This window comes from Abramis brama (genome assembly GCF_963993115.1).
Source record: "Abramis brama genome assembly, chromosome: 10".
Lineage (NCBI taxonomy): Eukaryota > Metazoa > Chordata > Actinopteri > Cypriniformes > Leuciscidae > Abramis > Abramis brama.
The window spans coordinates 27,282,643-27,310,526 of record NC_139972.1 but is presented as its reverse complement, the minus strand read 5'-3'; the positions used below and the strand labels follow the sequence as shown (position 1 = coordinate 27,310,526).

Below are 27,884 nucleotides of genomic sequence, written 5' to 3'. Positions count from 1 at the left end.
AATAGTCTTTATGCGGTTTAATATTGACAGACACTGGTCTATATCGCGATTTTATTTAAGTTTACTGACCTACTTTTCATCTAAATGTGTAACTAAGTAACCACCGGAAGTACGAGTACACTGCTTGGCGATTTCGAACGTTCCGAAACCAGGAAATGAGATAAAGGCCTATTCACAGATTCACAGAAACATTCACAGGTAGCCCTGAAATGTATGTGGGTTAAAAGTCAAGTCAAGTCAAGTTTATTTATATATCCGTTTTCCCCCTTAGAAATTTTTCAGAAAAACATAATTTTAAAAGATGATGTTTTAGACAGAGATATATTTATAGAAATAGAATAGAAGATAGAACGGCTTTAGTATAATTTCACTTTGAACTTAAGACTGCTCATGTTACTTTCGACCCTGTCATTTGGGACGAAAGTAACACACAGGTGGGTCAAAATTAACACAACAAAACAAGCTAGATTTTTTGTGTTACTCTTGTTTTTGTTTTGTTTATTAGCCTAAATATACCTGAGTATGACCTTGTTAACATGTAACTGCAAACATATTTTGGCCTTTATCTTTACAAAAAATTGTTAATTTACATTTTCATTTCAAATTTCAGTTTCATCAGATGTTTCAAAAGTAACTCAACAGTACAAACTTGAATTGTTTAATTGTCAATCCATTTTATAAAATTAAATTAAATTAGCATAATATCAATTCTCAACATAATGTAACAATAGTCATGTTTCCATCCAGCTGTTTTTATGCATACATTTAAAATGTGCATAAAAACATCCGGGTGGAAACCCTGCAAATTCATAGGTGGAGGTGGAAAAGCTATAAGGTATGGCTAAAACCTAAATGTGACTAGGGTAAATGGAAACAGATTGAGTGAAAAAAATGGTGACAGAAATTAGCTGATTTAAATGTGACTTAAGCTTTAAACGCCCTCTCATAAACATCTGGCTGAATCAGACCTCTGTCTGTCTTTCTGACCCTCACTCTTCCCATATTATGTTGGTATAATATGACATAAACATGTTTTAATAAATGCTGCAACACACAGAATGTCACCACATTAGCAGCGGGACAAAAGAAACACTTGTTTTCACTGTAGTGGGACAAAAGTAACTAGTGTTACTTTCGTCCCGACAGGAACTCCTGACATTTAAACCCGATTTACATTGATAGTGAAAAACTCTGACATGGAAAACTTCTGGATGTGTTACAGCACTAAATAACCTGTATTGATCATTACTGTGTGACACATGAAACGAAAAACACAACTTGTAATTAGAAAAAAGAACTGCTTCAGTAATTTACTTATCATACTCGAAAACCGCTTTCCGGACCTAACCGCGGGAAGCGATGACGAAATCACGTGATATAATAATAATAATACATTTTATTTATAATGCGCTTTTCTGAAACCCAAAGCGCTACAAACAATAAAACAAGTAAAATACAAAGTACAAGAGTAAATACAAAATAATCATTACAGTGCAACCCAATAAAATTCTAGGCATGACAGTTCAAGTAAGCAATTTTAAAAAGATGTGTTTTTAACAACTTCTTGAAACTGGCTAATGTAGGAGCGTCTCTAACAGTAAGAGGAAGTGCATTCCATAACCTGGGTGCCGCAACAGAGAAAGCTCTCTCCCCCATAGATTTTAATCTACAGGGAGGCTGCTGAAGAGTAAGAGAATCCGTAGACCGAAGGGAACGAGAAGGCGCATACAGGCTGACTAAGTCACAGATATAAGAAGGAGCGATTTCATGCATAGCTTTGTACGTTAGTGTAAGAGTTTTAAATGAGATATATGGCAGCTCCGTCAAGGGTTGCGTACTGAACGTGCTGTCATAGCTTGAGATGCTAATATAGTCAGGGCTCTGAGAAAATCGCTTTGTTACTTTCGTCCCGCGTTACTTTCGCCCCACGTTACTTTCGCCCCGGTTAATCTTTTCATCTGACAATTCAGAAAATTTTCAGCTAAGGTGTATTTGATCATGTAAAGTAGTTTAACATTAAAGAGAAATAAACAGAAAGATTTGGAATGAGATATTATTTTTTACATTTTCTTATTTTTATGTGTTGTTGCAGTTTTACTTTTTCACCTCAACTTTTTTCCTGTGCAAACCAATTTAAAAAAATCAGTGCAAAAATAAAACATATTTCTTAATAAAAATCTAACTTTTATTCCAGGCTGTGTGTCTAGTGCTTGTTTACAAAGATAAACAAAAAGTATTGCAGTGGAACACTAATTACAAATAATATTGTTAAATTAGTATTGTTATTTCATTCTAATGCTAAAACTCTGTTCTGTAAGACAATTACTTTACACTTAAAATAGTTTGTGACTGTTGGGCAGAAACCTTGTATCTCCATATTTCATCATAAATCATTACTATTGGTAACCCTTTACGTCTGTCTGTGGATTTTGCAAATATTTAACCAATGAAAAGTATTAAAAACAGCTTGTGACTTAACCTCATAACTCCATTGACTCCTTAAACTGTCGGTCAAACCTCATAAATCCACCCACTTTTTGAGTCTTGAATGAAGTGCTGCTCGCAGTTCGGAGCGTCATTGCTTGTTTGCAAAGCAACTGTAAATAAAGAACTGGTTGTTTGAGTAAGAATAGCGTTTTCTTAATCAAGAAACAATATAAAGGCAATTTTTTTATGTATTTGAGGAGCGAAGAAGAGTGTTTTAGTCTTGCCGTCGAGTCATCATAGGCAATACTGCCTTAACCTGCGCGTAGCATTTCATCTTTGAGATTTTGGCCAACTGACAGAAAAAATGGAGTGCTTACAAAGCTACAGCTACAATAAAGTTCATAACCTGTAAGATGTTGAAAACGTAATGCAATGCCTTAGATGCGGCCGTTCTAATCACGGACACAAACAGACGTCCGCTGATCAAAAGCTTCATTTGAGCTTGATTTTGTTAATAAAATAATGACACATGCAAGTATATGATCATTCATAGAGTCACAATATCTACTTGACAACACTGTTTAATTATTTGTAAAAATACAGCGTCCCCCCATTTCCTGAAATAAAGCAGTTTTGGTCTTGGTTTCCGTCTGACTGGTCGGAGTTGGTGGGCCCAAAAATGTTTTTTGCCTATAATTTCTCACAATTATATATATACTGTATATATAAGCATTTTGTCATACAAGAGGTGGAATTCTTTTATTAGATGTCCTCAAAAATTTCCTGCCAGTCACACTGAATCTAGTCAATTTGGCCCACGATCAAATGTTCAAATCTTCTATTCTCAAAGCTATATGCGGTAAATGCTCCCTCACCGGTTCTGCATCTGAATAAAAAAAATGGCCACGGAAATTTACTGTAATGATTGCTTTTTCCCTTTCTGCCTCCATATACACAATTTGCGAGTCTAACACCACATGACACAGCGTGGAGCTACAACTTGCCTTCATCCTCCTCAGTCTGAGAAGCTTTTGACACAGAATACCAGGCCTTCCTCCTTCTATTCACCATCCTGCTGTTAGCTTTTAGCTCCAACAATCAAGGCTCCAACAATCAAGTTTAGTGGAGTTGAAATTGGTTATCCGTGTACTGTATGCCAAGGCTCAATTTGCACTGGATGGTAGCATATGTTGTTGCATGGCATCAAGGAAATAATCTGCTGTGTGTGCAACATTCGTGTTGCCATTATACAGGAGTGGTAGTCTGTATGTCTGTGTTTGTGTGTTTGGATGCATCTTGTGTATTATAAGACGAGGATGTAAAGAAAAATAATAAATAGCATTTTTATGAAGAATGATGGAAGAAGAGTAAAGAAAATACATTTAAATTAATTTATTTAAAACCAAAAATGAAAACCAAATGTGTAAAGCATTTTTAAAACCACAGAGTATAGACGGAAGTGCTGTACAATCAAAAATAAATAAAATACAAATAAGATAGTATACAGTACATAAATAAAATGCCTTATTAGAGAAAGAGATTAAAGGAATAAAATACACCACAAATACTTCGCAAACCTAATGATCATTAAAATAGTGAAGGCCTCATCAAAATATTTGATTTAAATGTTTTAGCTGCAACTGGCAATGTAATGTGCCTATAATTTAAATCATTATAAAGATTTTTTTTTTTTTTTGGTTTCAATTTCTATTCGCTGTGTAGCTCTGCCCACTGTGAATTTAATTGGTACAAAATTCACAACTTCTAATTGGCTGTGATTGTCATGTTGCTCAGTAATTACACACTAATATTTGTAGATGACCATTTATTGTTGCTGAAAACTTTGTCATGCTTGGTATTCGCAACTGAAAACTGCTGAACCTCTGCATATTGAAAACCACAGAAGTAGTTTATAAAAAAGGTGTCAGTATTTGCTTTGTAAATATAATTAGAAATCCAATTGTTTGCTTGTAATTGCAACCTTTTTATACTGTATGCAATGTGCAACAAGCTTTATAGCGAAGGAGATTGCATGAGATTGCAGTATGTGAAATATGAGACACTGCTAGTGCCTTAATTATGTTTGAATATAATGTCTGGCAATATGCAAGTCTCCGGCATGCACTTTTGTGAGTCTCTGATCTGACCAATCAAGGCCGAAAGCGTTCAAATTGTTGTGTTAAATGGTTAGTTCAAAAAATGAAAATTCTGTCAGTATCACTCACCCTCATGTTGATCCAACCCCGTAAGACTTTTGTTCATCTTCGGAACACAAATTAAGATATTTTTTTATTAAATCTGAGAGCTGGATCACTCCTCCATAGGCTTCTATGGGATCAAAACTTGCCAGCCCAGAAAAGTTAGTAAAGACAATGTTTACAATAGTCCAAGTGACTACAGTGGCTCAACCATAAGTTTATCAAGTGACGAGAATACTTTTTGTATTCACTGTAGTCACTTGGACTATCTTAACGATGTCTTTACTAACTTTTCTGGGGTGGCAGATATTGATTACATAGAAGCCTATGAAGGAGTGAGCCAGCTCTCCTATCTTAATTAAAATATCTTAATTTGTGTTCCGAAGATGAACGAAGGTCTTACGGGGTTTGGAACAACATGAGGGTGAGTGATTACTGACAGAATTTAAATTTTTGGGTGGACTAACCCTTTAAACCTGTGTTTTCGTCTATGCATAACTTTATATGTATGACTCAACTGTCAATCTAAAGCGGGCATTCACTGTCATATCAGATGGACATATGAGCAAAAATATGTTTTTTTCTTTGTTCTAGACTTTGAAATCTCATTCTGTTATATCTCCTTTGAGTCCTTGAATGAAAAACACACAGGTTGTGATTAAAATCTCAAAGTGGTGTTTATTTAGACTTTAAAAAGAGCAGAATAGTGCTTTGTTGTACATCGCATTGCGTTGATACTTTCTGTTCCAGAGCTGTAGTTTAGAGTCGCCCGCTATATAGACTAAAAGTCAGATTCTGTGCTGCAGCCTAATCCCATGTCATTATCTTGTTTAAATAAGACGTCAACGTGCCGCATCAGGAGTCGGAATCAGACCGGTGTGCGTGTTTGACATGTCTTTCCTCTCCTATCGCTGCTTCTCAGGCAGTGCGACTTCTCAGCGCACGAGTACGGCTGGCTGCAGCATTTAAATGTGCCATGCTGATTATCTTGCCGCTGTGTTTACGTATTCATTTATGTAAACATTATGCTAATGTGTTTTTCGGCTTGTCGCTTGTGTCCAATCGTGCCCTTCAAGTTTGACGTGAGGTGACTGATGCAGCCTTGATGTGAAGTTGCAGCTTCTGTCGTTCGGGTTTCTGAGAGCAGTCGAGTGCGCCCAGATGCACTGGATACTTGTCATTGGCTCAAAAGAGGTGCCGGGGTTTGAAAAGTCTCGCTCGTGCTCTCGGGAGTGGCCTTTCAAGAAAATGCGTCCTAAAATAGCTGACCCTTTTGTGCACGCTACATTTGCTTTTACACACTAAAGAGTGTCCGAGTAATCATGGTCTCTAAGAGGTCTTTGAAGGCTGGCTTCACGATCGGATCAGAGAAGGCTGATAAAAGACGCCGCCTTCATAACAAGTACGCCTGGGGCTCGTGAAATGTGTGAATGCCTTCTACCTAGCGTTTATATCACTTTAAAGGAATAGCTCACCCAAAAAACAAAGGCCGCTCTTGCCATTCAACCATTCATAGTGAGTTTTCAAGTTCCAAAAAGGTCAGCAAAAAAAAAACCCTGTATACACTCTTAAAAATAAAGGTTGCCATTTAAGATCCATTTTGGGTTTCCCAAAGAACCTTTTGGTGAAAAGTTCTTAAAATGTCCATTTACATTTGGCATCGATGGCTCCATTAGGGAACCTTTAACATCAATGGACATTTTCTATTAGCCAAAAGACTCTTTATATTGGAAAAAAAATTCTGTGAGAGTATAAGAATAATTTAATGTTCCCCAAATAATCTTTTAGTAAACAAATCTTTATATATATATATATATATATATATATATATATATATAAACAAATCTTTATATACAGTATATATATATATATCTTTATATACAGTATATATATATATATATATATATATATATATATATATATTTTTTTTTTTTTTTTTTTTTTTTTTTCTTTCTTCTAATTTTGAAGGACATTTTAATAATCTAAAGAACATTTAGTACAATGGAAAGGTCCAATGTATGGTAAAGGTTCTTCATGGAACCATAGATGCCTGTTTTTAGAACCTTTATTTTTAAGAGTTAATCTGAAACCAAATAATAGCTTTGCATGAGAAACAAATAGAAAGATATATATTTTATTCAAATTTCTTCACATATTCCATGTGTTTTCCCCCATTTAGTAAAAGTCAAGAGGGTCCAATGTTGTTTGGACTACATTTACTTTCAAAAGTATAATCTTTTGTGAAGAATGTAAGTCATACAGGTTTGGAAAGAGGTGAGTAAATGATGACAGAATTTACATTTTTAGGTGAACTAGTTCTTTGAGTTGTTATTCATTGATAATGGTGACAAAAATCCCAGAATCCCACACTATTCCTTTAAATCTCAAACCACTATTGAATATCACATTCTTTTAATTAGGTACGATCTCCCACGCTGAGTTTCCACAATTGCATGCCTGATGTTACACAACGGGGTCGTCGGAGAGTCATCGTCAGTGTTATGTCCCGTTAAATCATGTTTATGACAGGTACAAGCCGACTCCATTCGAAAGAATGATCAGCAGATGGGTGTCACACAAATCATAATGCCACAGCCCAAGTGGTGAGGAAATAGGCGCCTTTTTGTAGCCCAGACATTATTCTTCTGGGTGGATATTAGCCGTAGGTGTATTGACAGCTGAGAAAACAGCAAGGGGATTTGAGATCTCTTCATACCTTCATTTTTCCCTGCTCTCCCTTTCACTGAGGAGAGATTTAATTCTCTGTAATTACTTTATTGACTCATTTGCAGAGCTGAATTGGCTCCAATCTGTCGTCAATAAAACACAGAGATGAGGAACAGCACAGTAATGCTTAAGTACAAGATCATAGTGGGAGGCAAATTTTTCTTCAGCGGGGAGAGTGTCATGGCAGCCCTGGTAAATCAGCATCTAGATGTGACAACCTTACAGAAAGCATAACATTATTTATGGTACTCTTAATCTTATGATAATCTTATGCAGAACTATTGAGCAAATTCACTAAACAGTTGGACCAAATTTAGGATATTTTGGTATACAAACCAGTGTCCTATTCTCTTTCAACCTGCAAACCATTTTTATTTATTTGCTATTATTCACATTTGACTCTTGGCATATATACACTGGTTATAAAAGGAACATTTTTCCCTAGATAAGGACAAATAAGAAATAATGCATCTTTGAATTTCAGGCTTTAGTTATCAACTGGAATTCAACGAAAACTTCTATAACATACAGCCTTAATTATGATTTGCTTTTATTAAATCATAATTATGATTTGAATATTGGTGGAATACGTGAATGATGTATGTCTCAAATAAAAATCTAAAAATAATTTACTGAAGCATTATACAGTAGTAATCTGAATTTTTTTAATATGACACAAGGCTCGACGCTATAAGGATTTTTTACTTTTTTACTTGCCCTGCAAAAATTCACTGGCCCTACCACAGAAAAAGTAATAAATAAATAAAATAAATTAAAATAGGTCTAGTTATTGTTTTCATTATTTTTTACTCGTAACCTTAAAAAATAAGGTTATAACTCCAAAACCTATAGCCTAACTCAAATAAATTCAGCTCAATTAAAAAGAACCAATTCACTAACATGAATCAGACTTTCCAGTGTACTTTTAAGAGAAAGGACCAATTCATTACAATGAAATTGTCCAACAAACCCCTGAACTACTGTCAGTCTAATGAACAGGGAACTTTAAGTTAGTTTAGTTAGTCAGTCCCTGCAAATATGTTTTCATCTTTCAGCAATAGAAGCTTGTGTCAGAAATGAAAGATTGCACCATCCTAACCTTGACTCGCATCAACCCGCCCATTTTCTTCTGTTGTCTTTCTTTTTTCTTTTTTGTAGGTGTGTGTGGGCAGCAGGCATTCAAGACAGAGCCACGTAATGTGACGGTCAGGGCGGGGGCCACATCTCTGCTGAAGTGTGAAGTGCTGAGGGCCTCAGGGGCCGTGCAGTGGGTTAAAGATGGGCTGCTCCTGGGACCTCAGAGATCACTGCCTGGCTACCCACGCTACAGCATGACAGGAGACCAGAAGAAAGGTGAGAACTCGGAGGGATGGAAAGAACGACATGCAGTGATTAAAAACAAATGTCTACGAGTTGTTGAAATGTTTGCTGACATGTTGTTAGATGTGCATGAGTGAGCAACTGTCCCCTAAGAGTACAACAATGTGAAACTGTTCTCAAAACAACTAGAGTAGAAAATGTTACAGTACATTTAATAAACTTGGCTAAATCAGAGAAAGTATTTATTTATTTATTTACTTACTTACTTGCTTATTTATTTACTTAGTGAATATACTCCTTTGGGGTGAGTGCAGAAAGACGCGTTCGGCGCGTGCAAACATCTAGTGGCTCAAGTCACTCGCACATGCGCTGTTGTACACGCACTATCCATGCGGACATTTGAATATTTCATATATATATATATATATATATATATATATATATATATATATATATTTCATGTGTAATATTTTTTTTTTAAATACATGGTATATGTTTTTAAGTAAAAACTTTTTTATTATTCATATTTTATTTAGTCTTTTTTTTGTTTTATAATCCGCAGTGTTGGGGGTAACGCTTTACAAGTATCGTAAGTTACGTAATCAGATTACTTTTTTTCAAGTAACTAGTAATGCATTACTTTTTAAAAGTACAACAAAATATTTAAGTTACTTTTTTTAAACAAGTGATGCAACTTACTTTGTTTTCTCATGTATTGACTGGCAGCCCTCCTGTCCTCATGTTGAGAGAAATTGTGAGTAAGTGCAGAGGCGTTGTGTGTGAACAATGATTATTGTAGCTCTAAACTAAATGTGAACATTTACTCATCTCACTGGCATAAAGACAGATTCAGTATTCCACAAAATCAATAAAATAATAATAATAAATGCAAACTCAGAATATTACGCAAACCTGCAATGATTAAATTTTTAATTACACAAATAGGCTATTATTACAAATAAGCCCAGCCTAGGAGAGAAAAAGTAATGCAAAAGTAACGTAACTCATTTCTTTCCATAAAAAGTAACTGTAATTTAGTTACTCTTTTGAGTAACACAATATTGTTACGCATTACTTTTAATGCACTATACACTATCAGCCAGTGTATGAACTTTAAAAGGTTTTATTATTATTATTAATATTTATTTTATTTTGTCATTCAACGTCATAGTCTGATAGCCCCCCCCCCCCCCCCCCTCCACTACGTAATTAAATTAAAGGTGCGACAGTTGAGTGCATGAAGTGTCCAACATTCCACACTTCATTTTTTCAGTCAATTGCATCATCCGTTTAAAGTGTACTTTTTTCTAAAAACATCATAGAATAGTACACACATAAGCATGCAAATTGGGACACACCTTCTTCTTTTTTTCTTGATTTTGGAGTGAAATATGACCCTCTTGACAGATTTTGTGAGATTACCATTAATACATTGTTGTCTTAGGTAAATGCACTGGAGTGTTTGGGAAATTATAAATCAGGTTTTTCATTTCGACGTGAAAGATTATTAGCATGAATCATTAGAAAATGTTTTGCTCATAATCTGCAGAGGGCTATAGATGCCTCAGTCTCAATTTCTAGTTTAGATGCAGCCTTCCTCATCAAAATGCACTCAGCTCTCTTAAAACAGCTTAGCGAGATGCTATCAAAGGGGTTCTAATTTAAGCACCGGAGACAGATTTAAGAAATTAGCTCTTTTTTTTCTTATTAGAGAGTGAGAGGACTGCAATACCCCAGCCCCCTAACCCTCCCCCACCTCCCACCCCAATTCCCTTACAAATAAAAAAATAAATAAAGATAAAATCCTCCCTGAATTACTCCTATTTTTAATGTATATTGAGAGTAAATTGAGATGGGCTGAGACACTGAATAACCTATGATGCTTGGCCAGTGTGCTTTTTGTATATAAAAAAGCCAATTAAAAGTCCCGAGCATATGCTTCTCTTTATAGAGGACAAAAGCTGCTATCCGGCATATCAAGAGAGAGGCAGTTTGTTACAAATGCAAGTACAAATGCTCAAAAAATGCTTACACTCTTCAATGCTGCCGCTTTCCTGCCAGGCATTGATAGCATGATGGATAAAGAGTGCCATGTAAGGGACAAATGATATCATAAAAAGACACGCTGAAAGCATCTTTAATGTTAACCCTGCCAACCTTAATCTACTGATACGCAGCCGCGTATCCACATGAGTTGACGCAAATGGCGTGACAAACGGTAGGTTATACATTGCAAAAGGAAATGAGTGAGAGAACGGGTCAGAGTCCCTGTCGGCGTTTCGTATTGGTTTGTCAGAGGCATAATTATTGGACTTCTTGAAACACACGCTCGCAAACACCCTGAACTGCAACACCGCGGCAGCGTGTTCCAAGTGCAATTTCAAGAGAGTGGAAAATCATTAATGATCTGAAAGTGGTTTCCTTTCCTTCTATGATCACATAGATCTGAAAATTGCTGCTGGTTGGTGTTAATTATCCTGCCATCCTGGCTGACACCTCCTTTTTTCAGCCGTGGAAGTTGTCATATCAGGATACTATTTTCTGCATGTTGGTTTTCTTCAGAGGGGAGGAGAAAAAGAAAAAGGAGCAAAAGAAAAATGCTCAAAGCTCGAACAGCTTGCATAAACTTTGCCGGAGCAGCCATTAATCCTGGCAGAATGGTAGTTGAACAAACAACCCCTTGGTGGCACAATATTCTGCTAGTAAATAACAAGCATCTTGCACACAAAGGAATGATGTTGAAGGGCTGCATCAAACAGAATGAATCACGTTCTTCTCTCCACAGTGTTCATAGCTAAATGGGACCGTTAATTTGAGATTGCATACAAATTTAGCACTGCCATTTGACAATTGTAATTTCTTTACTCTGATTTGTTTCTAGCCAATTATAAGTGGATTTCAAGAAGATGAAACATGCCAAACATGAACATGCCAAATCTCCAAATTCTTCTTAATGGTGGGAACTCTTGAAAAACCCTAGACATCAATCAGTGCATACGTTCAAGTAATATTCTGAGTTCAATTAAACTGTACGTTTGCAGAAAACAACAACAACGAGCAAAATTGTATTCTGAGATGGGTTTCTTTTGTGGAAATAAATTAATACTTTTATTCAGCAAGGATTCATTGAATTGATCAAAAGGGACAGTAAATACCTTTACAATAAATTATTTTTCAAATACAGTAGTGGCCAAAATTGGTGTCTGTAGGGGATATTTGCAAAATATTTACTTTTTATGACACTTCAGGTTCTATTAAACAATCAAAATATGAGGAGTATATTATATTTGGAAAAAAAATGCACTAAATTTGGTTGAGGTATTAAAATGGCAAAATTATTTGGCAAGAAAGGCAAACTCCAACATATAATTAAAATGGGTTTTATTGTGCAAAAAAAGGCATTGAAAAACAAAACTCACAGGAAACAAAGCATTCACTGACTACAGTGTAATCAGTTATTAATATGCAGAATCCCTGACAACATTCAAAAGACAGCTGAAAACCCATCTCTTCCGTGAGCACTTAACCTCATAAAAAAAACTTTAAAAAAAAAAAAACTTTCCTTTTCCTTTAAATCCTCGCTTATCGGGCTTATGCTATGCCTATGTTATGCCTGAACTTCGTATTTTGAGCACTTCTTGCGTTGTTTTTTGCCTCTTCACGATGACTCGCTTAATTTAGTCCTAATTTGTAAGTCGCTTTGGACAAAAGCATCTGCTAAATGACTAAATGTAAAATGTAAATGTAATATTGTATTGGTTCTCCCCTTGTTTTTGATTATGGCAGCCATTCTCCTGGGTATTGACTTACTAAACTTTGCGCATGTGTCATGCTTAACTTCTTTCCAACTCTCCTTAAGTTCTTCCCAAAGCTGAGCTTCATTGGAAGACCTGTATGATTTATCACAATTCAGGTTTATAATTTCCCAAGAGTTTTCAATGGCTTTAAGGTCAGGGGACTGAGGAGGCCATTTGAAGACTTCAAAATGCTCAGCCTGATCACTTTCATTGCGTGTTTACTGTGTGTTTGGGATCGTTATCATCTTGGAAAAATACATATTTGATCTCCAAACAGATTCTCCATACTCGGCTACACTGTGTTCGGCAGGATTCACAAATATTGGTCCATTTTCAAAGTTCCAACAATTTTGTAGATCCTACAAACACCTACTGTATACATGCATCACCGATACCATTATGTTTCCCCTGCCATGCTTAGTAGTGCATTTGGAATTAAAGAGAACTAACCCTTAGATGCTGGGATCTTCACTAATCTTACTATATTGGTTCTTACCACATTTTATTAAATAAAATGAGTTTGGCCATGAGATAGATGGGGCAGAGTCCTGCAACAGGTCGGGTCGCATAAAAGTGGCTAAAACGGGTGGATTGTGACATTCCTAAAATTCACGGGTGGGGATGCGGGCGGATAATGAACTCCTTGCGGGCGGGTAGCAGATGAAAAATATGTGCAATATTTGTATGTCTAAATTACCATTACCCATACACAAATATGTGTTTTAGTCAGGCCATCCTTAAAAATATTCTTGTTTGCCGTAACCCGACCGACCCTGTCAATTTAGGACCGACCCAATTAATTTGTAATTATTGACTTGCCGGTTGTAAACTTGTGTTAAGACCGACCAATTTCTTTTTTTTACTCTTCAAACAACTAATACAAATGCAATAAAATGATATTAATTATATTTTAGTAAGTATTGTGTATATAAATTGCCCATATATAGGCCTACATACAAACATAGGCTACGCTCTTTCTTTTAAATAAAAACCCGTGGCGTCATCTATGATTATAAGGGCTGTAGGAAACCGAAATCGCGACACTCAGGGCCACGAACCTACAATTAAAACTTTCACAGAGATCTCAAACAGGCATTAAAAACACCAAATATTAAGAATTGGCATATCAAGCAAAATAATATTCGATGATTGATCAAAAATCGTATCTCCCCCTACACATGCTCACCGGCAATGCTCCGACATTAAATTTCTCTGTACAGTATGTGTTGTAGCCCTGTCATTAAAAACGATTTAGTTTTATTCATGTTTAAATAAAATAAATTTTTTTTTTAATTTCATGTTGATTATATGAAAAGTGAAAAGCATGAATAACATAAGATGATCCCAAATATCGGGAGACAAATGCAGTGGGCAGACATGATTTTGACCATTTCATTAAGTTTGTTTTTGTAGAAAGCCTTTCTTTAAAGTGAATTTCGTTTCGTATTAATTGTATCTTGATTTTAATCAATGTTTCATCAACCAATTTCCTGGATTTAATAAATAATTAAATATAGCAGGCAATATAATCACGACACGGAGGCGCGGGCACATGAACTTGAGGCTCGTCTCTTAAATGAACCGAAACTCAGCGTATAAGCTTGCCTCACAGACCTGAGAAATAGAAAGCATGAAATGTCTACTTTTAAACAAAACAATTCAAAAGAAAAGAAAACAGACTGCTCTCTGCTTATGTAATCCGTATGAAATGTGAATTTCTCTCTGGCACGTTCACTACTGCGAAGATCGCGAGCCAGCATCGTCAACTTCAACTTTGACACAGAAAACACTTGTTTATTAATAAACAATTGAAATGTCTCCTTGATATATTTGACATATTAATAATCATTACTTTTCCCAGTCCTTTGTGACAGCTTTTAGGTGCGTTATTGGCAGCGCACCCTTACATGTTACATGAACGCGTCCCCACCGCTCAATAGATTTTAGCTTGTGTGTGATTTATCGCGGGCACGGGTCGGGTAACGGGCCAAATATTAATGGGTCTGGGCAGGTGCGGATTTAATTTTGATATTATCACGGGTGACGGGTCGGATCTGGTGCTGAACTTTGCGGGTACAGGCATGGGCGGGTCTCCAAAAATGGACCCGTGCAGGACTCTGAGATGGGGTCAATTTTAATTTCAAGTTGACTTCCAAGTATTATGTCTGCACTTTTGAAACCAGTGAACATTCAGCCCATTCTCCAAACTGAATGACTGGTTGAATTCTTTTTCTATAGTACTCAACAGCATTACAAATGATACCAGTAGAGCTTAATAAGTCTCTGAATATTCATTCTATATTGTCAAGTCTCTATTGTCAAGTCATTGAAACATTATATTTCTCTCAAATTCATTTCTTTACGCCTCGTATTTTCTGCTCTGTCTACTTTCTCTTACAGGCCAGTACCATCTTCAGATTTTCAACGTGAGTTTGGAAGACGACGGCAACTACGAGTGCCAAGTGGGGCGGTCCGTAAGCAGCCGTGCCATTGTGTCCCGCACAGCCTGGCTCAATGTGCAGAGTAAGCAAACCAATCTTTTACCACCGCGCAAGCGGGGGGTGCAAATGGTGAAAAGAAGCATGTGGGACAACTTTAGCCATGACAGATCGCTCAACCAGGCCCGCTAATGGCTGCGCACGCACTGAAAAGGTGACACTCGGTGGCAAACCTAAGCCTGTCACTATAGCCACATTCAGGGTACTAATGAGCCATGGAGTTGCTCTGCAGTGTGGTGGAGAATCCCTTGTGCTGCACTTCAGATAAAGTCCCATTGGTCACAGGTGTATGACAGCGGTGATAGCTCGCATTAGTGATGTGGCCAATTAGTTAGCGCGCTTGGCCACAGCGGATAGGGCACTTATAGCGGGCAACATCTGAGACTTACCTATACCTGAGGTTCTCCTGCTCTTGGGTGATAACTTTTTTCTTTTAATTTAGTTTATTTTTTAAACTCCACTGTAAAATATAACATGTCCAGGTGGGTTTCGCTTTGTCCTTTGCTGTAGAAACTTTTACGAAGGTAGTCAAGTTAAGAGTTGCTAAGGTTTTAGAGAGAGAAACGAAGATTTGGAAAGAGCAAAAAGTAGCACATTTTGACCAAGTGAAATAAAATAAAAAAATCAACATATTTTATATAATTGTATTAATATAATTATGTTATAATAAGAGTATAAATAAATAAGAGTATTTTATAAAAAATAAAATAAATACTAATTATTATAAAAATGCAAGAAAATTAAAATAAAATTATTTTAATTATTTATTGAAAAAAACTTTTATGAAGGTAGTCAATTAAATGCTGCTAAGGTTTTAGAGAGAGAAAAGATTTGGAAGGAGCAAAATAAAAGTTTCACTTTTTAATAATAATAATAATAAAAGTTTTATTATATAATATATTAAAATGAAATAAAATAAATTCAAATTATTATACAAATAAATGAAAATTTAAATAAAATGATTTGTAATTATTGCATTTTTTAAAATGTATACTTATAAAACTTGTCCAGACGAGTTTCATTTTTTCTTTTGCTGTAGAAACTTTTATGGAGGTAGTTAAGTTAAGTGCTGCTATGGTTTTACAAAGAGAATGGAAGATTTGAAAAGACTTTTGGACCAATTGGAATAAAATGGATAATAAATTGAAATTCTTACCTTAGTTTTGAGTTTCGGGTTCAGTGCAATGTATCAGTTTTGTGACTTGGCTATTATTCTCTTTATATTGTGTGAACCTTTGAGGCCGAATTGCCTTCGAGAATACCTGAAGGAAATTCATAGACATCACAGGGAAGGAGTTTGACTTTGTGTCGAATTGATTTCAGTGAAAGATGCTGGTAGTTATTGGTTCAATCCTGTGCAGCTGTTCTTTCCAATAAGAGTTCAATTTGAGGATCTTTGGAGCCATTTCAACATGTCAATTCCTTAAGCACTTGAGCTCTGAGGATGTTATTACTCAACCGTTCTTGACTCGTTGATTCGAACATGACCAGAAGACAGATTCAGTGAGGTGCTAGCTTGAGAAAACCTCTCATTGTATCATTGAGAGAGTGAGTTGTTGAATCTATTACTTTGATCCGACAGACTGATTCACAAATGAATTGTTCATTCTGATTTGAGTTCATTAAACAAGGACTAACTGAAAAGAATGAATCATTCATGAATTTTGTCTATACTAATCTGTTGTTATTTCTTATGAGAAAAACAACCTTTTTAATTTTATTGCCATTGGATTGGATTGGATTGGATTGATGCAGTGTTGAAGTTCCACTTCGAAAGGGAAATGAGTTTTCAAATCATTGGCAAAATCAAGATTATTAAAGTGATTAACAATCAATATTTTCATCTGTTTCTCACACAAAGCTAGTGTACAGCTTCAAAAGTGTTAACAAATAATGCAAGTCATGTTGAATGCTTTTATGATAGTGTTTGTTCTTTTTGGATCTCCACAGACGTGGTCAGTTACTACGAACTGTTGCTGTATGGGGAAAAAAAGATGCATGAAGGCTCTTCAAAAAGAATTGCCTTTTGTTTTACTTTAAAAAAAAACATGAGGGAAAAAATACAGTAATGTCCTTAAACCTTAAACCTTAAAGGTTTGCCATTCCATCACTTTTCTTAGTTTAGGCATGCATCTATACATTTGTTTGTAGTTTATTGCTTGTGTAACGTACCTTTCAAGATGAATCTGAGGCGTCGTGTGGCAGATGGATGTTACTGAGCATGGTCACTGGTCCACGTCACATCACTGTATCATTCTTTCACTTTCTAGGCTTCTCTCACAGTCACACTCTGTAATGCATGCGTAATCCTCCCTGTTTCACACTTTCTCTCTTTTTTTCTCCCCAAACTATCTATCCATCTATTGCTCAATCCCTTTCAGTCTCTGACTTTTGCTTTCCTTCCATCTCTTCTGCCTCCTGTGGTGGGAGTCGGCCCATGTGTCTAAGGCAGGGGGTCTTGAAAGCCCCTTTTCTTCACCAGTCATCAAGCGTTCACTTCCTCTTCTGTCCCATAGATGTGCGTGTGTGTGTGTGTGTGTGTGTGTGTGTGTGTGTGTGTGTGTGTGTGTGTGTGTGTGTGTGTGTGTGTGTGTGTTTGTGTGTGTGTGTTTGTAATGGAGGGCGGTTGCTGTGGTGACTGCTTTTCTTTTGCCTGGGAAGGCAGCAGGTTTTATTGACAGCAATGAAAAAGAGAAAGGACAAGAGAGTGAAGATAGTTATGGCTGTAACAGAATCTCAGTTTCACACACTTACACAAACACACACACACACACATGCTGCTGCATCAACACCAGCAGGACTGAGTCACTCATTTATCACAATCAACAGATTGTGTTTCTCGCTTTTAATAGGACTGTACATTTAATATATTATTTTATAGTGTTTTAATTATTCAAAAATAACAATAAAAAATAATCAGAATATATTTTATATAATTGAATTATTATAATACTTTTATCATTTTAAAAATAAAATGAAAATAAATTCCAAACATTATAAAAAATACATGAAAATGAATTAAAATAAATGTTTATTTTAATTGCATTTTATAAAATAATTATATTTATAAATGTATAAAGTTATATGATTATATATAAATACATATTTTTTTATAACAATGCAATAAAAATTGCGATTATGCCTTCTGTACTTAAATTCCCATGTACGATTTCCAAATATGATTATAAAACCATATATTAAAAACTTGATATAATTATTTTTTTATAAAATTCATCCATTATATAATTCATCCAATTTCATTATTATATTTATTTGTATCAGAACAATTATACATATGTTACAATATATGTAACAAAGTATATGTGTTACAAAGATGATGAAGAGTAAGATGATTTAATGATAAAATAAAGTAATCCAACTACTAAGTGATTTAATGATAAAATAAACCCAGAATATTCCAGCATGTGCAACAGTTTGCTCTAGACACAAACAACAACCGACCAACAACTGAGGAAAAAGGGAACTCAAATACGAACAGATGTGATGATTAAATGTATATCCATGGTAACAAACAAGTGGTGGGAAACAAAGACAACAGGAAATAAGCAAACTAAAAGTCCATGAGAATGAAAACTAAACTGACAGATCATGACATTACACCCCCTCCGAGAAGGTGGGACCTCAGGCCAAAACTGAAGAGGTGAGGGAGGAACGGCGGGGGCTTAAGAGGTGGACGAGTAGATGGCGATGGGCTGGTAAGAGGAGATGGATGAGACCCTGGAGGTGATGATGGTAGTTGCCTGGTGACCGAGATGGTTTGACAGCCCACAGCGGGGTCGACTGCGGAAGGTGCCACAGTGTAAAGGTGACCTGCGACATCCGGGTGAGGACCGATGGAGATGGAGATGATGTCAGAGGATCCCCGGGCACAGACGAAGAGCTGATTGGCTTGAGTGACACTGCTGGCTCTGGAGACCAAGGCGAGGGTGCGGCGATGAGCGCTCGAGGTGGAGCCAGAGTGTCCGAGGACTGAGGCTGAGCCGGTGGGACTAAGGACAGAGGTGGAGCTGGAGGGAAGGAGGAACCCACTGTAGCCATAGGGTTGGAGGGACTGAGTGCAGTGGAAGTCCGTGGCTGAAGTAGAGTGACGACTGACCTAGGGGGAGCCGGTGGGACGAGGGAACCCGGTGCGGCCGCAAAGTCGATGGTCTCTGGTGGAGCCGCGGGCTGGAGGACCAAAGCAGATCCGACAGGTCGACGGGCCGAGGTGGAGCGAAAGGATCAGAGGCTGGAGGCGGAGCCACAGAATCTTCTCTCTTGGGTGAGTCTGGCGGTTGCACGGCCTGCGGCTTTACAGCACAGCAAGGCATTCCCGGGGAAGACGAAGGGCTGCAGGCGGGGCTGAGGGACTGGCTGAGCTTAGAGGTGACGGGGTAAGCTTGAGGTGATCAAGAACGGTAATTCCAATTCCCAAAAGGTCAACTAAACAGTCTCAGTGCAGTCTTGAAACAGCGATGATTCAGGACAAACAGATAAATTACAGTTCATAGGGTTGTCTCAAAACAGCGATTTCGATTAAACAGATATTTCACAGTCCATACAAGTTTCAGTGCTGTCTTGAAACAGCAATGATGATTCAGAACAGATCCATCAGCCAGTCCCCCGCGTCCAAATCCACCGGTTTTCCCTCTGTTGCTGCTGCCGCGGGATGTATGATCCTCGGCATCTGGCTCACTCATTGCAGTGGGCAGTCGTTCTCCATCTAAGGGGGGCTCATGCGAAGTCTCCGTGGTCGAGGGTGGTGGTGGGCTGGGCTCTGGCTGTGTTCTAGATCGGGGATAGATGCTCTCCAGACATCTGATGACGGCCTCCATCCAGTCAAGTCCTGTGGTGGCTGGGAGGTCTACTGGTTTGTGGTAGTTAGCGCCGATCCAGATAACTGACTTCAGGGTCTCGTCGCCATAAGAGCAGATGATGGCGAGATGAAAAAAAAAGATTTTTCAACTGAAAAATCCAATAAATGAAGGCTTCGGCAAGCTAAAGCAGTGAATTTTGTTGCATAATCCATCTGGGTAGGTTGTTCTTTTACAATATGAAGATCCAAAGATGATGAAGAGTCAGACAGGTTCCAAATACTGATTTTTTTAAAATGCAGAAAAAAAAAAACAGATTCAAGTATTTTATTTTATTTATTTATTTTTTGCAAGTATGCTGGAAAGAATCAATATGTTCAATGATAATTTAATAATAGATTTTTATTTAGAAAAAACAAAACAATATATTGACTATTCAGGTGACTATTCAAATGCACTTTTTTTGTAATGTCTATTTGTGGTTTTACGTATCTGCCACAATAATGTAGGCTGATGTCTTATCTTACTAACTTAACTGTATTAACTGTAGGGTTTGTTAATTGCCATTTATTTTAAGTTTTTTTTTTTTATTACAATATGTATTTGAGCCCGATAGTCTGCTTATGTGAAAGATGCATCACTCCATTTTACTTTTTGTTTAGTGTTTCCATATATAACTGAAATATTATAGGCTAATTTTTGTTTATGTGATGTTTTGAAATGGACATTTGCAAATGTGAGTGCTGAAGGCAGCAGTATTTTCCCATCCATTACCTCACCATTGCACCCATTCGGGGCTGGATTTTTGCTGTGTCTGCTTCTAATCTACCTCAGTAAATCCAATCCAAATGGCATAATGTCTTTACAGAAGGGAGTGGTGAGGTGGGGGAAAAAGGAGAGAAGACTGAGCGAGAGACTAAAAGATGAGGCAGGGTCTTAATTGGATTCTCTATGTCCATGTGATATGTTTTATAATGGCCTAATTCAAGATGAATCACCCTTGGCTTGCTAGAAGCTAAGCGCGTGGCCACAGCATCAATAGCTATCTCCACAGGCACTGCCGTGAAGCTTTCTCAAGGCTTCTGTGTGTGTTTTTCTTCTTTGTCGCACATAGACCATGGTTATAGAAGATAACCATGGCTGTCACTTCAAGTGGCACCTTATAATCCTGAACAATAACGGGGCCATGTCCTTTTTCTCCTTTGATCCTAACTATCCATTCTAGCAAACCATTGTTAGCATTTCACAAATACAACCAGGTTCAAATCTGGCTCAAAAGCTTATTTTCGCCTGTGTAAAATAATTCATTTTGAAAACCTTTTCCCGTCTTACAGTTAAAAATACCACTTTATATCTCACAATTGTGACTTTAATTCTCATAGTTGTGTCTTTATCTCACAGTTGCAAGTTTGGTTCTTGTAATTTATTCGTGCACTTCTTTTGTGTGATTGCATTTAACATTATGAACATTATTTCAAGTCATATATATATACTGTATATATACAGTAACATATTTTGGTAAAAGGGCTGCCCTCGACTAAAGATTTTTCTAGTCAACTAGTAGTCGTTCATTTAAGCCATTAGTCGACTAATTGCACGCTTATATTAATTTAATTACTTAAATATGTACTTGGGGGAATACTAAACCATAACGAGCCTTTAATATGGGTGTAATATATGCCTCGCACTCGAGCAAACGCATAAAGCTTGCTGCAAAGCACCAGCAAAAGTAATAATTATGAATGTGTCGGAAAAAATAGCAAGGAGACATTTTAATAATTTATTAATAAACTAATGATTTCTGAGTCAGTGTCAGCTGCAAAGATGGAGTTGACAATGCTGAGTTCATCTCCACAGTAGCCTATAGTGGACGCGTCTTTAGATAGAAATGCATCTTTCATTGGGGTTACGCAATCAGAAAGTATTTGTTTTTTTTATCTAAAAGTAGATATTTCATGCTTTCTATAGATATATTTCTAATGTCTTCAAGGCAAGTGATGCGCTTCAGTTCTTTGCATATTCTTTTCGTATTCTTTATTTAAAAAATGCATAACGTTTTATTGTTATTGTGAGTTTACACAAATAAGTGTGACCCATTACAGTTTCGAATGATGTATTACCACATTTCTGTATGACCATAAATGGCTAAAATTAGTATCATATTCACTTTCAGTCCATTTAGTCCACGAGTCCGTAGGGTGTCCCATTTGTCATTTTAGGTTTCAGAAGGGTGCTCGTGAGCTCTCACTTTTGGCGTGAAAGGGCCTTTACATTTGCAAAAAAAAAAGAAGAAAAAAAAAAAGAAGTGTTTTCTTGGTTATTAAAAAACAAACAAGCAAGCCCAGCCCAGGTAAGAAAAAGTAATCCAAAATGTATGTAACAAAAGTTATGTAGCAAAAGGAATGTAACACATTACTTTCAATAAAAACACAATTAATTACTCTTTATTGTAGAGTAATGCAAAAACACATCACTTTTAAATGTAACTTTCCTCAACACTGATTATATCTTTGTAGAAGAATTGGTTTACCTTTTTTGGGGAATTAGATAGATAGATAGATAGATAGATAGATAGATAGATAGATAGATAGATAGATAGATAGATAGATAGATAGATAGATAGATAGATAGATAGATAGATAGATAGATAGATAGATAGATAGATAGATAGATAGATAGATAGATAGATAGATAGATAGATAGATTGATTGATTGATTCAAAGGAAAGATGCAAGAAGTTGGCTTTATTTCTGAACTTTCGGATATTACACGGAATGTCCAGCAATATCGTGACCCAACGCTCTCTCAGCAGAGCTGGAATCTCATTCCTGATGAGAGTCACTGCTTAGTCGCCATGATCTCGGACTCGGTTTTCTTCAGGCATCTCTTTGCCGCCCACATTCAGTATCTGAGTCATGAATTGTGCCACATATACGTGATTGTCACTCACATTAAGTCAACTGCACGTCCTAGTGCTCCAGCCCGGAGGTGTTTCTTGCTTCTCTGCATAGCCTCAGACTAAATATAAATGCAAAACTGTGTCCAACACAGCTTCCTCCTGAAATGATGAAGCTTTAAAGAGGCTCAATGGTTGGCTGATTATGTTTTTTTTTCCTGCAGCTCCAGAGTGATTAGTCATGTGGCATTCTCAGATCAGATGATTGGCTCAAAAAAAAAAAAAACTAAATACTTAGTGCCTATGAGGAAACTGCTACTGAGATGAATGGGAATGCTAACGGTTAGATTTATCCTGCTATTATACAGTAGATGTTGAGAGTAGCGACTCTGGAAACAGATCTCAAAAGCTAATATTTTAGTTGTGAATAGATATATTACATTACAATACATTACATTACTGCATAATATATTATATTACATTACAGCATATATTTAATGATATTATTGCATTTTATTGCATATTATATTATATTATTGCATATTAAAACCCACTCAAGACAGGTATCGGACTGAATCAGTTGGGATTATAACATCTAGTCCTTATTATGTAATTTGCATATTAAAAAAATAAATACATTTTAGTTGTAAATAGACCTAATCTTATGTAATATGATATATTATTATAATTATAATTAATATACTTAATGTTTATATGTGAATAAAAGCCTAAATTAAATATGTTCATCATATGAAGCGATCAAGTCTCTTCATCTCTTCATTTGGACTAAACCGCTCAATTCATATGGATTAGTTTTACGGTTTCTTTATGAACTTTTTGAAGAGTAAAATTGGTAGTTGCATGTCTGTCTAAGGAGAGTACAGAAATCTCTCAGATTTCATCAAAAAGATCTTTATTTGTGTTTGGAAGATGAACGAAAGGGTTTGGAACAACATAAGGATGAGTAAATAATGACAGAATATTCATTTTTGGGCGAAATAACCCTTTAAACTACTCTGGTAATCCAGAGTTCTCGCGAGAGTACAAGTTGAATTTGCTCAGCGAGTTACTCTGGTGTCGAGTAATGATGCTCTTTAAATATGCCCCTCGATCTGAGCTGCACCAATCACATCGGGTTATCTGATATAGGCGGGCCAGAGGTGAGCTAAACAGATGATGACAGCGCTGTGACGTCGAAGTCATTAGTAAACATTGCAAGATGGCTATGGATGAACACCAGTTGTTTGAAACGGCTTTGGCCGCTACAATGAACGAGTTAGACTTGGCTTTTTATCTAAAACAGGAACAGAAGACAGCGCTCGAATCGTTCCTTTGCAAGAAGGACGTTTTTGCTGTTTTGTCGACCGGATACGGTAAGAGTATAATCTACCAGTTAGCTTTGCTGGTAGCTGGGGTTTATTGTTGTGATTGGTCTAGTTTTATCCAATTGCGTGCAGTGAGATTTTCAAATGCATGCTTGGTGCCGCCCTTCGAGCTGGCCGATTTTCATTCGTCGACGCCAGATCATTAATCTTTTAGATTTAGGTCTGGATTTCCAGGCTACCTTTAAACAGCAAGAATTCTGGCAATTTTCTCTGGAAAGTGCTATATAGTGTGAGAGCGCTAGTGTCTGTTGGGACTGTGTGTCATGTAGGGAAGTGGATTCGAGTCTCTAGATTATGGTTGGTAACTGATTCGGACACTATTTTGTTTATCATATGTCGGTTTGATTTACTCAAATCAAGACTTGTTCGGTCGAGTGTTGAAAGTGTTTATTGTCATATGCGGTGGGCTAAAAATGAAGAATGTAAGAGCAGGAAAGACAGAGAGAGGGAGAAATTGCTGTTATCTCTGTTGCCTCAGATGCACCTGCTGCACTCTTCAGACAGGAACGAGATGGGAGGAGAGGTGCAGAGCGAAGGAAGAGGTGGAAAGATCAGTGGTATGAAGACGAGAAGAAGAGATGAAATGAGAGAGGGAATGAAAGAGAGAGAGCAGAGGGAAAGAAATGGGACTGCTTCAATGGCTCTTAGCTTCAAAGCTCACACCTGAGCCCAGTGTAACCGTGTGTATGTGTGTGTTTGTGGATGAGTGTATTCAAGCCTTTTGAGGCATGTCTGGTCAAAACTTGTTAACAGACTGTGTTTGCTCATGTGGTCTAACAAGGCTCTGGTATGTGTGTGTGTGTGTGTTGTGCAGATACACATGGCCTTGAGAAAAGACGGTCTTCAATTTGAGGCAGTGTTGGGTTTAGATGAATGAGCCTCCATCTGCCTCAAGTTACCTGGCTATGTAGGCGTTCATCTCTATTCAGATACGGCCAAATACGGTTTCTCTGACTCGGTGAACTTGACATTAACGTCGACCCTGTTTACTTTCTTAATGCGCGTTTCTGGTCTTATTGTGAACCATCAATGCATTTCATTCCAAGGAAACACTTTTTTTTTTTTTTTTGTAATCTACTGTATTATCAAAATGCACTTGCTCGGTTTCTGAAATAACTGTTATCACAACCAATAGTCTACACAGCTTAGATGACATCAGTGTTAAAAGAAAACATTGCTGTCTCATATTGCTTAAAAATGTTTTGTAAATGTTTACTTGAATACTTTCCTAATATTTGAACTGAATACAAGACCACATCATCCATCCATCCATCTTTAAGTCTTTTTAACTTTTTTCAAAACTTTAAATATGACTTTGTCATCCCAACATTAAAAGTTTGTCTAGGCAAGTTTGTTTCCTAAAAATTACAGTCATATAAATTTCCTTGTATTTCACTTATTTTTTTATTATATATCCTTGCATTGAAATTTAAGTTTCTATTCTGCATCGTTTGCTTCCAAAATGCAGTACAAATTCAAGGGTTTGGCTGGCCATGCGATCTCGACATGACTGCCTCTGTGAGTTAAACCACTTTTATATGTCTAGAGTCCTCATCTCATGTCACTGTACATAATTCTTTTTCTAAAGTATTTTTAAATTCTTTCATTTCAAAACTTTTTAATGGGGGAAAAATTACTGAGTGCACCTTTAAGTAAACATCACTGTTGTCACAGCTTCATCTCGATGACAAAACTGCATCAACATTCATTTACACATATAATTGTCCATGTGGGAGGGAGCTGTTTTCGTGTATTTCATCAGGAAATGTGTCTATTTGTACATGAGAGAGCTTGAAGCGAGCATCTGTGATCAAATTATTGCCTTTTGACTATCTTTTTATTCACTTGGCTATGCATGTGTGAATCGGTTTTGAGGAAAACATTTGCATGTTTGTTTATTGATGAGTATGTGAGAGAAAAAACTAAAGGGTATGTTCATCTGTCTGCGCTAATGAGCTTCTTATCTTCCATATCTGTCCATTCGTCTAAATTTGTCTAATGAATCAAAATTCACTGCTCAATGTTTCTATGCCTGAGCGCTTGTATGTGTGTGTGTTCATTTCTCTGTTCTTCTGCATACAAATGTGTATGTGTGCATGTATGGCTTTGTATTTGCTCTGTTCATGTGACCGTACATTTGTCTAGGGAGGAGAGGTCGCAGGAAGTATGGTGGGCGACTCAGGTGGGCTTCTCTGAGGTCATAATCTTTGCCTGACTAACCATTGGCTGTCATGCTCTGGCTCCTAATGCTCCCAGTAACACAGACATAAAGCTCCCCACACATACCCAGACACACCTCTGCACATTCCCCATACACACACACACACACAACCTCTCCCTCTCTCATCATTCCTTCTCTCCGGTCTCAAAGAACAGACTGCTGAACACACACACCTGGTTTCTACCGCAGCTTGACTGCAGCAGAAAGTGAAAGGAGAAAGAATGAGGTAACTGGAGGGTGTTTAAATGACCAGGGGGCTAGAGACCCCTCGATCCAGTCATTGCACCCCTTGTAGTTTCTAAAAACAGTCTGAGAGGCCTAGTCATTTACAAATTTGGTCTCCATGACATCAGACTTGAGATGAATGAGTTAAAATATATTAGAACTGACAGTAATTAACTTTAATTTTAGATAGGCTGTATGTAGAATTCAGAAACCCTTGTTATTACCGACATCTGTGGACGTGAACTGAACTGCAGCCAGCAACTTATTGCTCATGCTCACACTCGTTCACACGTAACGTACAAGAGACTGAGCTTGATTCAAGGCCCCAATATACTTACGACAAAGTTAGTTTTCCTTCTTCGCTCAGAAGTAAAAAGAAGCTGGAAATACCTTTGAAGCGATACACTGTTAACGAACATCCAGACGCCGTCCACGGTGCTGAGAGCAACGCTAGATAAATATGTAAATATGTGCTGCATGCTTTCCTCTCAATAACAAAAGAAACACACAACAAAAATGACAGCGGTGAGAAAACAGCCGTTAAGAAAGCATCTGAGCATAGCAATGTGGACGTATGCAATTCACCGGCATCATGTCGACAGATGAGGTCATGAAAATCACACTGTTAGGATTAGTTTGTTTATAAAGTATAATTGAGACTATAGACTATATAGATCGAACAATGTGAGACTATAGTTTGAATTAATCCCTTTTCTTTGCATGACACATTGGCACTACAGTACCAAATGGCTCTTTCAGCATCATCCTAAACATTGTATAAGCATTTATTTCATGTATTATAGAACGGAAAACAGGCATTAACGTCACATCCTTTTGATTTTTCTAGCGAACTACCTTCACCTTTCATTGGTATCCTAGGAAGTCGGGAAAGGTCACGTTTTTTAAGCTTTTTTACAGGCTGTTCACATTTGCAAAAAAAAAAAAAGAAAAGAAAAAAGTGATTAATACATGGAAAATATTAATATCATATACAAAGAAAAAAGAAACTATATAATATGAAACATATGATGATATTATAACACTACAGGACAATAATCGTTACCTGGCAATACTTGAAATGGTATTGGAATGCATTTAATCTATTTAATCTACCTATTTTGCTATGTTAATATCCTGTATAGTTATGTTATGTGACTAAGAAGAGGAAATAGTTTAGTACCAGCAGATTAGTTCAAGAATAGTAGTATGGTCTGTTGCAGATATGACATCACTGTGATGAAACACTGTTGTTTTTACATGCTACCTTGGCATTGCTGTTGTATTTTTTGCTGTTGTTGTTTTGAAGCACCTTTTAGCTTTTTTAGCTTTGCTATATATCGAGCACTGAGCCAAAAGTTGAGAAAGTGAGAATGAGG

The 27,884-nt window shown here is 36.8% G+C and overlaps 1 protein-coding gene across 4 annotated transcripts in view; it reads left to right on the top strand.

The window, feature by feature from the left end:
- Positions 1-27,884, top strand: part of nphs1 (NPHS1 adhesion molecule, nephrin) — a 102,103-nt gene that overhangs the window by 6,061 nt on the left and 68,158 nt on the right. For all 4 annotated transcript variants that reach the window (XM_084127192.1, XM_084127193.1, XM_084127194.1 and 1 more), the window contains 2 exons: positions 8,511-8,705; positions 14,870-14,992. In XM_084127192.1, coding sequence (XP_083983318.1) covers positions 8,511-8,705; positions 14,870-14,992 — 318 coding nt within the window. The remainder of the gene's footprint in view (positions 1-8,510; positions 8,706-14,869; positions 14,993-27,884) is intronic.